The 16,434-nt window shown below is 59.9% G+C and overlaps 1 protein-coding gene across 3 annotated transcripts in view; it reads left to right on the top strand.

The window, feature by feature from the left end:
* Positions 1-2,613: 2,613 nt before the first annotated feature.
* Positions 2,614-16,434, top strand: part of LOC113256944 (twinfilin-2) — a 24,534-nt gene continuing 10,713 nt past the window's right edge. The window contains exons 1-9 of one of the 3 annotated variants that reach the window (XM_026500968.4): positions 2,633-2,789; positions 6,325-6,402; positions 8,859-9,037; positions 9,402-9,497; positions 9,705-9,809; positions 9,928-10,053; positions 11,175-11,325; positions 11,426-11,547; positions 11,939-12,541. In XM_026500968.4, coding sequence (XP_026356753.1) covers positions 2,765-2,789; positions 6,325-6,402; positions 8,859-9,037; positions 9,402-9,497; positions 9,705-9,809; positions 9,928-10,053; positions 11,175-11,325; positions 11,426-11,547; positions 11,939-12,106 — 1,050 coding nt within the window. In that variant the 5' untranslated portion in view covers positions 2,633-2,764 and the 3' untranslated portion in view covers positions 12,107-12,541. Of the gene's footprint in view, positions 2,790-6,324; positions 6,403-8,858; positions 9,038-9,401; positions 9,498-9,704; positions 9,810-9,927; positions 10,054-11,174; positions 11,326-11,425; positions 11,548-11,938; positions 15,752-16,434 lie in introns of those variants that run through there. The other 2 variants (XM_044384887.3, XM_044384886.3) reach the window with 2 other exon arrangements.

Raw genomic sequence — 16,434 nt, 5'->3', positions numbered from 1 at the left:
GGTGCAGCTTTCTCATCTTTCTGCCTGAAACCAGATCTCAGTCAGGGATGGAGTCCGGGCACTCTGCTGGCCCTTGGGCTCCTTGCCTGCATCCCAGGCTGTGAAGCTGAGCAGGACTGGGCTCGAACCCATCTCCCAAGGAGTTTCCTTCCCTGGCCAAACCCTCATCCCTGAGGTGGGAGATACTGATGGAGGGTGTGAGGACCACTGCCCAGTGGGATTCTCAGCCTTTGCTTGTTCCACTGTCTTGAGTCAAGGAAACTAAGGTTCCTGGGGACACTCACTACCTTGTAACCTGCATCAAATCACTTCATGTCTCCAAACCTCCAATTCTTCAACTGTAAAAGACAGTAACACCTACCTCGTAGGGTTGTCACGAGGATTAAATAAATGTGCCCAGTACACAGTACGTGTGCAACATAAAGACTCTTAATTTTTTTTTTAAGTAAACACTATGCCCAACATGGGGCTCAAACTCACGACCCTGAGATCCAGAGTCTCGTGCTCTACTGACTGAGGCACCAGGTGCCCTAAGACTCCAACTGTTCATTCATTTGTTTATTTGACAAATATTCCCGAACACTTAGCAATGCTGGGCACTGTTCTAGGTGCTGGGGATGCAGCAGGGGCAGAAACTTAACTACTGGTAGAGGGAAGACAATACACAAATAAGCAGGTAAGTATAGATATCAGGCGGCAATAAAATCAAAGAGAATGATGCAGGCAGGGGTTAGTCTGGCAACAGGGGAGACCATGCAGGTAAGGCAGTCACAGTTCATCCAGTGATGGACATTTCTACAGGGAACATAACATTATTATTTTTCATGAACCTGTTTTCTTGGCTAATTCCTGTTTCCAAGAAGCTGACGCTCTTCTGTTTCAGTGGAATTGCCAAGTGCTCCCATGGAGGTGGCCAGGCCTGAGAGCTGATGTAACTGTTGGCTCTATGTGGTTGGTCGCATCTGCAATGTGGCAGGGCTGAGCTGGGGACTTGCCTAGGGGCTATTCTCCCAAGGGCAGGCCACGAGGCCTCACAGTTCTTATGTTCCAGCGTGGGGTGGCCAACGTGAGCACACCACACAGGTTCAGTCTCAGGGTGGGCTCAGGAAGATAAATAAGAAAATCCTTCAGGGGTGCCTGGGTGGCTCAGTCAGTTAAGCATCTGACTTCGGCTCTGGTCCCGATCTTGGGGTTCCGGAATCCAGCCCCACATGGGGCTCTCCACTCAGCAGCAAGCCTGCTTCTCCCTCTCCCTCTGTGATCTCTCTCACTCTCTCTCTCAAATAAATAGATTAAGAAAAAAAAAAAAAGAACGATAAAGAAAATTCTTCAGGCCGCCTGGGTGGCTCAGTGGGCTAAACAACCAACTCGTGATTTCGGATCAGGTCATGATCCCAGGGTTGTGGAATCAAGCCTGGCATTGGGCTCTGCACTGGGCGATGAGACTGCTTAAGATTCTCTCTCTCCCTCTCTCTACCCCTCCCCCCACCCCGTGCGCTCTCACGCTCTCTCTCTCTCTCAAAAAAAAAAAAAAAAAAAAAAAAAGAAGAGAAGAGAGAATTCTTCAGTTTCGTGTTTGCTGGACACTCAGAAAATGAGAAACCCAGGGCTTGAGGCACATAGAAGAGGGCGCAATGCTCCTTAGTCAGGGCGGGGTAGTGGGACAGTGAGCAGGGAGCTCAAACTGGGGCCAGGCGCCAGGCAGGCCCCACACCCCATCATTAATTCTCAGCAACCCCAGCCCCAAAACGTGTCCTCCTTCCCAATCTTTCCAGCCCAAGTCCGGGACAGGCTCTGATTGGACTGACTGGGGTCACGTGTTCGCCCCTGACTCACGGTGGCCTGGAAGATACATTATGTTCATTGGCCAGTCACAGCAGGGCTGATGCCAAAGAAGGCAAAGTCTCTGGGTACGGAGCCAGAAGTTGATGAGGAGTTGGGAAGTTCCTCGCTCGCCAAGCGCTGGCCCTCCTTCAACCTCTGGGCCTTTGCACATGTAGTTTCCGCTTCTCAGAAAACTTTTCCCTCTGCTCTACTAGGCTGACCTCCAGGTCTCCACCCAAACTTCACCTCCTGGTGGCCCCTGGCTCTCTGGGCTGGGCCCTCGGGGCCACAGGTTCATCTGCTAACTACCTGGTATACCAGTCCGACTCCCCCTCAGGGCAGGGCCTGCGGCCAGGCCAGCCTCCAGGTGCCAGGGCTTCGCAGGAGGCGCTCAGGAAACGTCTCTACGAAAAGGGATGCGGCACAAACACGCGCGCACATCCGCAAGTGAACACCCTTCCCGGCCATAAATGGCCATAAGTGGGGCGCGGATCCCACCCCACTAAGAAACCCACCTATCGTGGGGCGCACAGACTCGCGCGCGCACTCCCGGACCCGCCCCAGCCACAGACCCCTCGGCCCCGGGCGCACAGACACACACGCCCGCGTGCGCCCACGCGCGCTCGACCACACGCAGGCCCTGTCCGCCACAAACAGGCACGCGCAGGCGCGCGGACACACCGCTCAGCTCCCGGCGATAGGCCCACCCGGAACAAGACGCACGGTGCGCGCACGCGCGGCCCCGAGTTCCCGCCCCCTCCCGGCCTCGCCCGTCGGGGGCGGGGCGCGCTGGGCCGGGTCCTGCGGCACCGCCCGGGAAGCTGCGCGAGGCTGGGCGGTCGCCGCCACATCCTCCTCCTCCTCCCGGGCCGGGCGAGCCGAGCGGGTCCAGGGCTGAGCCGAGGGCTCCAAGGGCGCGGGCGGAGCGGGGCACGGAGCCATGGCGCACCAGACGGGCATCCACGGTGAGGGCGGATGGTGGGCGGGCAGGGGGCTGAGGGTCTCCGCTCGCGGCTGCGCCCCGTCCCTGGCGCTCAGCCCCTTTCTCCTTCCTGGCACCAGCCTGGGGAAGCTTCCTGTTCTCTTTTGCAGCCGAGGGTCGCCTGGGGTGGGCACATCTGGGGGCGTGCGATTCTTACTGTGCATAGTTGGGAGTGGGTGTATGTGGGTACACAGCTGGAGTGCAAATATCTGTGTGCCCATCTGGGGGTGGATGTGCCTGTGTGTACCCATCTATATGTTTTTGTTCCTTTCTGGGGGTGGGTGTACCGGATGTACACATCTGGGGGAATGTGCACGCATGTGCACTTGTCTTGTGAGTACAGTCCTGTGTTTGGATATCTGGATGTGACTGCTTGTGTACGTCTAGGGTCATTCATGCACATGCACCAATAGCTGATTGAATGACCAGTGTCGCATGGAACCATCTTTAGGCATCAGTGTTTTGTGACTATGTGCACACGTCTGTGGGTGTCTGTGTGTGTGTGCAGTTTGGCTACATCTCAGTGTACGTTCGTTACCACGGATGCATGTATCATGTGTCTCTGTATGGCTTCTGTGGGTTTGTGTCTGTGTGACGAGGGGTCCCTGACCTTTGGCTCCTCCTAGGACCCTCACACATTTGAGCAAGCAAGACCAGGGAAAACCGGGACAGGGCCTTCAGAGTGGGATGGGGAGAGTTGCCAATCTGACCTTGACCTCTGACCTCCCTACCATTTTCCACTCAGATCTCCTGAGTCTGCCCCAGCCAGGGTTGGAAGGTCCCAGCTCCAGGCTGGAGGTAGAAAAGAGGGTCCACATATGGGGTTTGTGAGGAAGGGTCCTGGCTTTAGAGATTGGGGCCAATGCCCCCTACCCTACCCATGCTTCTCCAGCCTAGAGCATCACCCCCTCCCCCAAGGGCCTAGTTTCCTCTTTACACAGGCTGGGGAGCAATGGCCAGGAGCCAGATGTCCTGACCCTACCTGGGTCTGAGTATCCCCCTCTGTCACTGGCTTGGGAGGACTGCCTGGCCTGTGGGAAAGGCCCAGGCTGCTTGCCCAGACAGCCGACAGCCTGGTGGTTTGGCCATCAGCCACTCCTCCCACCACACCAGGATCCCCAGCCCGGGGACACCAACCCACCATCGACCGGCCCAACTGCCTGGATGTCAGCTTGGCTTGTGGTTGTCGTGGCTGCCTGGTGGCTAAACCAGCTAGAGGGTTTCCCTGGCCCCACCCCACAGGACCAGAAAAGGCAGGGTCTGGGTCAGGGCCAGCCTCCTACCAGTGGGCCAGCCTCTCCAGAAGGAGCTGGAAGAGCTGGAGGGTGGCTTCGTGACTCAGCCCCACAGAAGGGAACAGCTGCCCCCCTGGACCTGCCCCTTCCTTCCCCTTTGTCTGGTCACTACTGCTGCTGCCTCCATCTGAGAGGGGATCGGAAGTCAGGGCCCCTCCTCCCTGCTCAGGACTGACAGGTCCTGTGGCCAAGGCCCTGCCTCGCGCCTTCATTTCCCATGTGGTAAGACAGGCATGCCTAGGGGGGTCACTGGGGACTGGGCTGCCCCCCAGCCCTGCTGCCTATGAGCAGCGCACTCCTTTCCCTTTCGGCCCCAGGGAGGTGGCAGGTGAGATCGAATGCCCTGGATGCCCAGATGCCAGCCCAGTCGTGGCCATAAGTGTGGATCTGGTGACCTCAGAGCAGGGCAGGGGGCGGGGGTGGGGGGACTTGTAACTTGAGGCTTACGGGGTGGAGGGTTGGCAGGGCAGCAGAGGCGGGGGCAGGGAGGTGGGAGAGCATGAATCTTTGATGATAGAGGCTCAGGTGTCCCAGGCCTGGCCTCTGGATTATTGATGGTGGCTGAGGAGTCATGGAGGGGGATGTCTCTTCCAATACTGGGGTGTCACTCTGTCCTAGTAACTCTAGAAGGGGCGTGGCAGCCTCTCCCTTAGGGGAGCCTCTTGGCTTTACCTCCCAGAAGGTCTGAGCAGGGGGAAAGGGCCGCTCAATGCAGCCTGCCCTGCCGTCATTACAGTAATAAAATTTAACACTTGTTATTCGTAGACGCCCCATTACTGAGTATTTTTTCCCATTTACTCCTCAGCATGGCTCTCTACAGCTTGGGAGTGTTAGCTCCATAGTATAGATGAGTTCGAGGCTCAGCAAGGTCAGAGGTCACACACAGCTCTGGGAAAGGTGGAGACCCAGAGGCCAGGCTTTACCTCGGGGACCTGCTTGGGGTCTGCTGATAGGCAGCTCTGTCCTGGCGCAGTGGGGCTGTGTCTCCACGCCATGCTTCTCGGTTGGGACCCTGCTCGCCCAGCAGCCATGGAGGGCGGTATGCAGCCTGAGGTCTCAGGCTCACCCTGTCTGAGGGGCCCCTGAGGACATGACCAGAGTTTGTTTTCCTAAAGGCCCCACCCCCACCCCCCAAGCTGCCCAGTCTGGGCCCTATAAATATTCTCTGACCTCAGCCCTCCAGCTGTGTTCCTGCCGAATTCTCCTGACCCCTGGGTGGCCTCAAGGTCATGCTGGCCTCGCCCTGCACACCCAGAGACCCAAGTTGGGCCCCTTCCCTACTTGGACTTTGTTTCCGCGTCTGAACCACTGGTAGATCCAGGACGACCCTGGTCCTTACGTCTGCCTTTGGGATCCTTGGTCATTGGCTGTCACCTTCCATGTCTGTGACCCAAGGACCAAGACAGGGTCTGTTTTGGAGTGTTCCCGACTGCCACTCCTCATCTGGGAGCCTTCTGGACTGCCTCAGGACTGGGGACTTACTGCCCCTGGCAAGGCTGTGCTAGGGCTGGCTCGGGCTGGGCTCCTGGCCTCTCAGGGTGAGGCAGCCTGGTTGACAGGGCCCCAGGTGTGCAGGCCTATGTGTTTGTTACTGGGGGACTGTGTCCGTGTATATGTTGGCGTTTCTAAATGTGTGTGTGTGCTTATCTTTGACCAGCTGAGTGGGTTTTCACATGTGAGGGTGTTTGCATTTCTACTCCACTCTGTCACATGCGGGTTTATTTGTTCCATTCACACATGCTGGACTGAGTGGCTGTCCGATGGCATACACAACAGGTGACGCACGCGTGCCTCTGTGTGTGTGCGTGGACATAGTGGTCAGTGCACAGTGGGGGTGTTTGTTCACCTATTTCTGTGTTTGTGGATATGCCAGACAGTGTCACAGGCCGCTTCAGTGCTGGGCCCCCCTCAGGGGACAGGTAGGGGGCATTCGCTCTGGTAGGCCTGGCCTGTCCCAGAGCCCGCCCCATCCCTGAGTGGGCTGGCCCATCCCCACCCACCCTGTCACCAGCGCTATCTCAGCCAGCAGGCCACACTGCCGGCTAAATTTGGGAGCTTCTGCTCATGGGCCGTGTCAGGTTCCCAGTCACATGGGGGGCCCTATTTAACCCGGCTCCCAGCTCCACCAGCAGACCCCGCAGGACCGAGCGGGCCCTGAACGTGTCCCTGTCCACCCTGCTCACTCTGCCCACTCATCCCTCACCATGTTTCTTGTGCTCGTAGCCACCGAGGAGCTGAAGGAATTCTTCGCCAAGGCTCGGGCTGGCTCTGTCCGGCTCATCAAAGTCGTCATTGAGGATGGTGAGTGCCCCCTACTGCCCCCTTTGGCGAGCTAGGGCGTGGGCTGAAGGCTGGACCCAGCTGCTTCTCTGGGAGCTCTTGGATCTTGGCCTCCAGCCCCTTCAGGACCTCACTTCCTCCATCTGGGGACGGGAGGTGCTTTGTAGGGGAGCAGCGGAGGTGGGCATGATCACTGCCCTTGTTAGAGCAGGGGTCAAAAGCTGGGGAGACAGCAAGGACAGCCCTGCCTGGGGGTCCTGTCCAGCTCCCCAGAGGCTATGTAGGGTCAGAGGCCCAGTGCTGGGCTGGGCATGGGGGCAGGGGACCAGTGAGGCCAGGCACTGCCGCATGTGGCGAGTGCCACTCACCTCCCTCTGTGATCGGCAGGCTGGCCTGGCTTGGCTGCTGGCCGGGGGGAGTCCCAAGGAGAAGCCAGGGGCCCTGCCCTTGGGAAGTGCCCCTGCAACAGGGCAAAGAGACTCGTGCCCAGCTTGCTTTGAGGGCATGACTGGGGGATTCCAGGCCTCACCAGGCCGTGGCCTGGACGCTGGGAACCCAAGGCTTGTGGAGGGCGGTGCTTGGCATATAGGGATTGCGGGTGGGTGAGCTTGAGCTGAGGCCTGAAGTGCGGGGAGGGTTTGAGGAAGAAGAGGACTGGACAGAGGCTTGGTGGCGACATCTCCGCCTTCCCTTCGTGCTGAAGGGTTGTCCCTGGAGGTGAGGGGGACAGACACTGGGAGTGGGTCGGGCCCCCCACGAATCCTTCCAGTCCTCAGTAGCCAGCAGCGTGGGCCTCCCAAAAGGGCTTGGTTCCCAGCTGACTTTTCACCCACTGAATTGGTGCAAAGCAGGGTCTGCCCAGACCCAGAATTCACCCCAGGCTTCAGTGCCAGAGCTGTGCTGGGTTTTGTCCGGGATCGCCAAGTTCAGATGCCCTCAGAGGCTGGGTCGGGGTCACTGCAGTAGATCAAGAGTAAAGGCTTCCTGGGGTGACAGGCCACCAGCCCCCTGCCCCCGAAAGAGATAGACTCATGGCCCTAGTCCACAGCCTCCCTGTTGCCTCCCAGACCGGACGTCCATGCAGGTGTTTAGCAGGAGGGATCTCTGGGTGGGCTCTTAGCGCTGTTCTGCGTTGTGGTTGTTGGGCCACCTGGGATCCCCAGGAAGGTTCAGGCCCCCTGACAGGCGGCCACTGCCCACCTCCCGACTGTGGCTGGAGCACCTTCTAGAGAATCTGTCCATCCCACTTCTTTTTTTTTTTTAAAGATTTTATTTATTTATTCATTCGACAGAGATAGAGACAGCCAGTGAGAGAGGGAACACAAGCAGGGGGAGTGGGAGAGGAAGAAGCAGGCTCCCAGCGGAGGAGCCTGATGCGGGGCTCGATCCCACAACGCTAGGATCACGCCCTGAGCCGAAGGCAGACGCCCAACTGCTGTGCCACCCAGGCGCCCCTGTCCATCCCACTTCTTATGTGAAGCTTCCCATTTTGAAAATGTCGGCAATAAAATTAAACAGTGTTGGCAGTGCTGTTGGGCCAACTGTGCCTGCTGGTTTTCACCCTTGATCCCGTCAGAGTTCTGGGAGGATCGGTGAGGAGGCCAAGGCCTGCAAAGAGGCATCTGGGCTGGTGGGCCTGACGTGTTTGGGCTCTAGACAGCTGGGCCCCTTGCCCTCATCAGGAGGGCCTGGTGGTCGGGTAGCCCCTGGCCATGCCTGTGCGCCCTGGGCTGGTGCTTGGCGCCCCGCTAAGGCCCTGTGGGTGGATAGGTCAAGTGTGTGTCCAGCCTCAGTGGCCCATTTGGCCAATGTACACCAGCCGGGGAGGTGGCAGGCCTCCTGGCCCCGGCCGTTAAGAGGTTTGTGACATTTGGGGGGGGGGGGGACTCTAGCTGGCTGCTGGCAGCAGGGTACAGGTTTGTATCGTGTTGGGAGGAGCCTCCATCTCCCTCTTTGCTCCTGCAGCTCCCTGTGTCTGAGGCTGGACTCGCCACCTCCCTCGGCAGAGTTGTTCTGAGAAGGGTGCGCTGGGGGTTCTGCTGGGGCCCTAGGCTAAGGGAGGAGGGGAGCAGGAGGTGGCACAGTGGGACTGTGCCTGAGCAGCTGGGCCGGGGGATGGGTCTGGCGTGTGGGTGTTTGCGAGGGGACCACATCGTAGGTGGCTGTGGGCAACACAGCTGCGTGTCTTCTCGCGCTTGTCGGTGTTCGGTCATCTGGGGGCGCATTCTCGAGGCCATTTCTGTGCATGCGTGTGTGTGCGTGTGCGCATGCATTCGTACAGCTGGCAGCACTGAGCCCTCGTTCATTCATTTACTCATCCACGGATTCAGTCCCATCGCCTCATCCTTCGGGGACTTGCGAGCTCCAGGGAAGGAGGTGGAGTGGCCAGCAGGTCTGAGCCCCAGCCGAGGGGGTCCACAGTCCAAGATGGGTATGGGAGATGGCTGCTCCGTGGCTCACCCGGCCTCTGCCCCCAGAGCAGCTCGTGCTGGGTGCCTCGCGGGAGCTGATGGGCCGCTGGGACCAGGACTACGACAAGGCCGTGCTGCCACTGCTGGACGCCCAGGAGCCCTGCTATCTGCTCTACCGCCTGGACTCGCAGAACGCCCAGGGCTTTGAGTGGCTCTTCCTCGCCTGGTCACCTGACAATTCTCCCGTGAGTCCTGAGGACCCCCGCCCGGCCCCCCAGATCAGGGGAGAGGGGAAGCTGGGTCCGAGCAAGATACCAAGGCCCTGCCCTAGGGATTCTGAGGGGAGAGACACCAGGTCCTGCCCCGGAGTCTGAGAGAGGGCAAGACCCTGTGCTTGAAGCCTGGCATCTCCCAGATGCCTCCCAGCCGCCTCAGCCTGGCTCCAGGAGCCAGCGAGGTCAGCATGGAGAGGGCTCCACCCCATTGCATCCTTGCCCTGCGCTGCGCCCTCTGCTGGGTGTGACCTGGTCCCCACCCAGAGGCTCCTGCCTGCTCCTGGAGAGACAGCCCTGCCTAGAGGGGTCTCACGGCTTAGCTCCTGCCCTCCAGGTGCGGCTGAAGATGCTGTATGCAGCCACACGGGCCACAGTGAAGAAGGAGTTTGGCGGTGGCCACATCAAGGATGAACTCTTTGGGACTGTGAAGGTAGGCCTCCCAGGCCAGACCCCCCAGGCCAGGCCCACAGGCCCACAGAGGGTGGGGTGTTATGCGGGGTCGCACGGGAAGTGGGTGCCAGGAGTGGGAAGGCGTGGGGAGGGCTGGAGGAGTCCAGGGGCTGCCAGCTGGGTGCTCAGCGGGCTTCTGCCAGCCCAGGCCAAGGTGCCCATTTGTGCTTCTGCATCCACCGGCCAGGACGACCTCTCCTTTGCTGGGTACCAGAAGCACCTGTCGTCGTGTGCGGCGCCCGCCCCGTTGACCTCGGCCGAGAGAGAGCTTCAGCAGATCCGTATTAACGAGGTAGTTGTGCCAGAACGGGTGGGCGGAAGTCCCGGCCTGAGGCCCTCCACGTCCCATGAGGCCTGGCGGCTGGCCTGTACTGCAGGAGGGCTACGCCCTGCTCTTCCCCCATCCCCAGGTGAAGACAGAGATCAGTGTGGAGAGCAAGCACCAGACCCTGCAGGGCCTCACCTTCCCACTGCAGCCGGCAGCCCAGCGGGCACTGCAGCAGCTCAAGCAGAGGACCATCAGCTACATCCAGCTGGTAGGTGCCTGTCCCGCCCCAGGCACACCGGGCCGCTCCCTGCTCGGCCGGACTGTGTACGGATGTGTGCCCGCCCCCTTCCCCCCGGTCTGTGCACTTCAGCTCCCCCGCGTCCTCGTGGAACGCACTGTCCCCCGCCCCTTCCCCGGCCCTACCTGGTCCTGTTCGCCGCATGCAGGAGACACACGGCGTTCCCCTGCCTTGCCCAGTCCTTGCTCATGTCCAGGGACATCCGTGAGACACATCTGTCCCTGACTCCGCCCTCCTCACTGCACACACGCATTCACCCTGGAGTTCACGCTGACCCCTCAGACCTGAGCCCCTATCTGTCTGAGATGCCCCTGCAGCCCCCCTGGCTGCCCCCTCTCCTCAGGGCCTCCTGGCCCAATGGCCAGGCTTCCCCTTTTCATTTTTTTTCTTATTTTTAAATTTTTAAAAAAGATTTATGTATTTATTTGAGAGAGAAAGTGTGAGCGGGCCGGGGGTGTGCAGAGGGAGAGGGAGAGAGAGAATCTCAAGCAGACTCACCCCTGAGTGTGGAGCTTGACCCAGGCTTGATCCCATGACCTTGAGATCATGACCTGAGCCCAAATCAAAAGTTGGACGCCTGACTGAGCCACCCAGCTGCCCCTGCCCCTTCTTTTGTTTTTTGTTTTTTTTTAAAGTAAGCTTTACACCCAGCGTGGGGCTTGAACTCAAGACCCTCAGATCAAGAGTCACATGTTCCACTGACTGAGCCTGCCGGGCGCCCCATGCCTCCCCCTACCAGGCAGAATGGCTTCTTCCTTCTGAGGCGTGTCCCCCCCAGAAGCCTCACCCTTGAGGATAGGCCAGCCTGATAGTGGTGCCTCCCTCCGGTTGAGGCCCTCCCTGCTGTCCTGTCCACTGCCCTTGGTGGGACTTGCTCCTCTAGCAGAGCTTTCCGAGGGGCAGAGCTAGGGGCCCAGGTGTGGCCTCTTCGCAGGGACCCCCATGGCGGGATGGCTGCTGGGGTGGGGAGTCCTGAGAGCGGGAGACCACAAATAGGCTCGGCCCTGGCTCCTGCCTGTCCCCTCGAGGACTTCTCGTTCGCTAGGGTGGGCCCAGGCTCCTGTTCTCACAACTCCCCGTGCCCTTGGCAGAAGCTGGACCTGGAGCGGGAGACAATCGAGCTGGTGCACACGGAGCCCACGGAGGTGGCCCAGCTGCCCTCAAGGGTTCCCCGAGATGCTGCCCGCTACCACTTCTTCCTCTACAAGCATACCCATGAGGGTGACCCCCTCGAGTCTGTGGGTGAGCGTGCCTGGACAGGAGCTGGGTGGCCTTGCTGCAGGGGGCGTGGGTCAGCAGGTCTCCCAGCCTCCGCTCACGTCCCCCCGCCCCGCCCCCCCAGTGTTCATCTACTCGATGCCGGGGTACAAGTGCAGCATCAAGGAGCGCATGCTCTATTCCAGCTGCAAGAGTCGCCTGCTCGATTCTGTGGAGCAGGACTTCCAGCTGGAGATCTCCAAGAAGGTAGGTGCCCGTTCCCCAGAGCCTCACCACCCAGGGGCCTGTACCACCGCCCTCCACCTGGGGCGCTGGAGTCCCAAGGCAGTGGTCGGGTAGGGTTATTAGCGCTGTGTTACACGGGTGGGGCCAGCTGACTGGTGGCGTGGACAAGCCCCAGGCTTACCCACCCGTGACTCTCCTCTCCCTGGGTCTGGAAGGCAGGTAGGGGGTCACCAAGGTGCGCAGGGCAGCGGGCCCCAACTCTGTGTTCCTGGGGGTGGCATTCGGGTGGGGATCTGGGAGAAGACCCCAGGGCTGGAGTGTGAGAGAGGTCAAGGGGGTGCCCCGGGAGTGGGGCTGACCCAGGGGGGTGTGTGTCGGGGCCCCCACCAGACCACTGCCTTGCCCCATGCAGATTGAGATTGGTGATGGGGCGGAGCTGACAGCTGAGTTCCTCTACGACGAGGTGCACCCCAAACAACATGCCTTCAAGCAGGCCTTCGCCAAGCCCAAGGGCCCAGGGGGCAAGCGGGGCCACAAGCGCCTCATCCGTGGCCCCGGCGAGAATGGGGACGACAGCTAGGTGGCCGGACCGGAGCCATGTGGGCATGTGGACTGTGGGGCTGTGCGTCCCCCTGCTCCCGGCCACCTGCCTCCTTCCCAGCCTGGGCTCCAGGGGAAGGTTGCTTCCTATGGGGCAGGACGGCTGGTGACAGAACATTCTTGCAGCTTCCGAGGGCCATTGGGCTCAGCATCTTGTGACCTTCCCCCTGTTGCTGTCGCTGCCTCTCATCTGTGTGCCCACGGGGTCTAGGGACCCCGCCTGGCTGGCTCAAGGGGGCTGGGTAGGGAGCCTGGAACGAGCTTGGCCCCCAGGGGAACTGAGGCTAGGGTCCTAGCACAGCCCCAAAGCCTTTGGCCACAGGGGTGGGTTCAGTCAGGGCTGGGGTAGGGGGTCACTGAAAGATAAGATGGTTGAATGCTGTATTTTTTAAAGAATAAAATATTTTTAAATCAACACCTGAGTCCGGCCCTGAGGAATCACCTCTGGCACTGGGAATTGGGGAACTCGGAAGGGGCCTGTCAGTCTGCTGGGGGGCTCTAGCACTCCTGGCTGCAGGTATGTGGGAGGGTGTGTGTCTGCGTGTGTGAGGACACAGGCCTCGCACGGGTCCCCTTGTTGATGGGAGCTCAGCCTGAGAGGCGGGCACACCTTCGCCATGATCTGGGGCATCTGGGTGGATTGGTTTCCTACGCCTGCTGTAACAGGGTACCACGGGCTCAGTGGCTTAAACCCACAGACACGGACTGTCTTAGTAGTTCTTATAAATCTAACAAGGCCAAAGTCAGACAGGGCTGATACCCAGCTCTTGGCAGGACTCGTGCCTTCTGGAGGCCTCAGGGGAGATCTGTTGCCTTCCCTTCTCCAGCTGGAAAGGCTGCCCACATTCCTTGGCTCATGGCTCCTGCTCCCTCTTCAAAGCCGGAGAGGTGGCACCTTGTCTGTGGTTCCGCCTCCCTCTGCTTCCCAGTCACATGGCCTCCCTGTAGTCAGACCCTCCTCTTCGTCTGTCTTCTAAGGATGCTGGGGATTACATTCGCTTCCCCACTTTCCAGATGCTCTCCTCACCTCGGGACCCTTCACTAAATCCCACTTGCAAGGCCCCCTTTGTCCTGTATAGGGTGTACCCACAGGTTTGGGGGGTAGGCTGTGGACCTCCTTGGGGCATTCTTCAGCCCGCCACACTGGGTACACTCTGCCCGCTGGGGTTCCTGGACTCGTGGGGGCTGAGGCGTGGACCTTGGACTTCCAGTCTGCACGCGTGCGTGCAGACCTGAGCTCTATCGGCTCCTTGGTCCTCTCCACTCCTTGTGCTCCTGCCCTCAAGGGTCTGGCTCCCTGCTCCCGGGGACTCTGGGAGAGTCTCCTTCGGGCTCGGGATTCAGCAGGAGCCAGAACTTCAGTCGGTGCCTCCAAAAAGTGGGTGAGAGGCCCCTCCTATCCCAGGTGGGAGGTGTGCAGGGGAGGGGACATGAGGGGTCAGTGGCTAGGATTCAGCTGCTGAGGGCACGGTCTTTCTCTTGGGAGCACGTCTTGGGCTGGGGCTCAGAGGAGTGTCCCATCCCCAGGGCTTTTCGCAGCCCCTACTCAAGACCCTACAATTATAGCGAGGAGAGCTGGAACCCTAGCTAGGACCCAGAGAAGGAGGCCTATCCTTGCCCACCCCAAACGCTGGTTCCCGGGTGGGCAGGAAGACAGTGGTGTTGCCCCCACGCTGCTGAAGCCCTGGGCCTGGGTGCCAGCTGGATACCCGGCAGCCTGGAGCCTGCCTGCCAGGACAGCCACCCAGAAGTGGGCATGGGGAAGCCGGAGGGCCGGGGGGCCGGCTCTGCCTCCTCCCAGCAGAAGCTCTTTGTTCTTTCATTAATTCATCCAGACATCATTCAGAGACACACTCTCTGAGCCTGCCCAGAGCTGAGTGCTGGAGACTCACGGGCTCAGCAAATATTGAGCACCTATGATGTTCTGGGCACTGTGCTGGACCCTGGGTATACAGACAAAAGACTCCTGCCATTAAGAAGCAGACATTCCAGGGGCTCCTGGGTGGTTCAGTCAGTTAAGTGTCTGCCTTCGGCTCAGGTCATGATCTCAGGGTCCTGGGATCGAGCCCGTCAGGCTCCCTTCTCAGCGGGGAGTCCACTTCTCCCTCTCCCTCTGCCCCTCCCCCTGCTTGTGCGCTCTCTCTCTCTCTCTCTGTGTGTCTCTCTGTCTCAAATGAATAAATACAATCTTAAAAAAAAAAAAGAAGCAGACATTCCAGCAGGGGAATAAGACAATATACAATAAACCATGGGAAATCAATGATATGATGTGTTAGCAGGTAAAAAGTTATGACAACGAAAAGCAGCAGGTAAAGGGGCTGAGGAGAGCCAGATCTAGGGTGAGAGGTTTAAAAGGAGGTCAGGGAAGGCCTCCAGAGGGCCATGTGTGAGCCGAGATACAAAGGAGGCAATGGAGGGGGCCAACTAAATATCTAGAAGAGTCTCCAGGCAGAGCGAACAGTAAGTCCAAAGGCCCTGGGACGGGAGATTACAGGGGAGTATTCAAGCCCTAGCAAGGAGGCCAATGTGGCTGGAGATTGGTCGGGGAGGCAATGGGAAAGCAAATCCCACAGGATTTTGTTGGCTATGATGTGGACTGTGCCTTGGATTCCAGAAAGGGCCAGGGAGGAATCTGAGCCGAGGAAGGGTCTAGTGTGACTTAGGAGCTGAATGTGCATAGGCCGTGGGGTGTGAGCACAGAAGCAAGACAATGCGTGAGGCGGCGGTGACCGCACTGGTCCAGGCGAGAGTCGATGGCAGCTCAGGCCAGTCTGGTGAATGTGAACGTCGTGGGCAACGGGCAGATTCTGAGGCTGGAGCCAACGGGACTTGCCGTGGGCCCAGATCACCCTGGGGCCTTGGGCCTGAATAATCTGTTAGGATCAGCTGGGTCCGTCGCAGCTGGCCCGGCCATGGGGCAGGTGCTCTGACGGGGCCCCCAGCACACTGGGAACGCAGAGGAGGAGGCCCTGCCCCTGGAGGAAGTGGCAGGCTGTGGTGGAGGCAGGTGCAGCCAGGGCGAGGCCCACGCTGCCGCACCCCCGGGCATGCCGGGCCCCCTGGAGTGTTGGGACAGGGCCGTGGGGGGCAGGAAAGGGCAGATGTGGGAGCCATTGGCCCAAGGGAGCTCCCTTTGGGGCAGGGGCCGAGGGGCTGAACGGTGAGGGTGACAGTCCTCTTGGGACAGGGAGTGCCCTGGCAGGGGTGTCAGCATGCCCAGCCCCCATCTGGTACTGCCCCCAGTCCCAGTCTCTCACTGACCTGAGACTGGGCTCTGGGCCTCTGTTTCTCCCCAGACTTTCCCTGATGACAGGTGTGAGGCCCACTGAGGTGGTGGCGAATTTGTTAGGCTGGGGTGGGGGTGGTGGGGGAATGGAAAGAGGAAGGATTGAAGGGGCTGTCTTCCATCTGCCTATGCAAATAAGCTGACTCAGTACACCCCCCAACCCTCGCCCTGGGCCCGGTGAGGGCAAGGGAGGGGGCTACTGGGTTTTTTTCTTAATTCTCACTTCTCTGTTCTCTGAGCTGATGCGGGAAGGGGCTGTGAGCTCCAACCATCCTTTCCTGCAGCCGCTGCCCAGTCTGCCAGCCAGACCCTCTGGAGAAGCCCCCGCTCCCTGTCATGGTAGGACAACGGCCCTCAGCCCCCCAGCGAAGGGGGCAGCAGGAAGTGGTGGGAAGGGGGGAAGGTTTGGTGGCTGCAGACAGCAGTGAAAGGGTTGTCCCCCGACATGGCCCTGGGGACACTCACTGAACCCTGAAGACATCAGAGCAGAAGCCTTCTCTGGGCAATGAGACCTGAAGCCATTAAATGGCTGGGGAGGCCGAGACCTGAGGCTTCGCTCAGTGGTGGTGCTGGGGCAAGAAACTAGGTGAACGCCCAGGACTAGGCCCTGTCTGGCCCTGTGCTGCCCATCCTGTCTGATCCGTTCTGACCTACAGTGGGTTGGGTGCTTGGTCTGGGAGAGGTGGGGGGAGGGGGAAGAGCTGGGCTGTGCCCCCAGCCCCCCATCCCCCCAGCCAGGGCCCTGGGTGGTACTCAGCCCAGACCCCAGCAGAAGACCCTCGTGCCTGCCTGGGACTTAGCCAGAGGCAGAAAGAGGCATTGGGGAGGCTGGTGGAGGACATGGAGGGCTTTCCAGGGCAGCTGGGTGGAAGGGAGCCAGATGTTTCTGGCTCAGGAGGAAAGAGAAGTGGCCCCTGACGAAGGAAAAGGGAAGGTGGGGGAGAACCTGGTGGGCCTGCTGACTGCCTGCCTGGCTCCCCTGTCTGGCTGGGGTTTGGTTTTGTGTGAAAGTTCTAGATTGT

This window comes from Ursus arctos, unplaced genomic scaffold, assembly GCF_023065955.2.
Source record: "Ursus arctos isolate Adak ecotype North America unplaced genomic scaffold, UrsArc2.0 scaffold_14, whole genome shotgun sequence".
Lineage (NCBI taxonomy): Eukaryota > Metazoa > Chordata > Mammalia > Carnivora > Ursidae > Ursus > Ursus arctos.
Note: the sequence above shows the minus strand (reverse complement) of the source record. Positions and strands in the feature narration are given on the sequence as shown.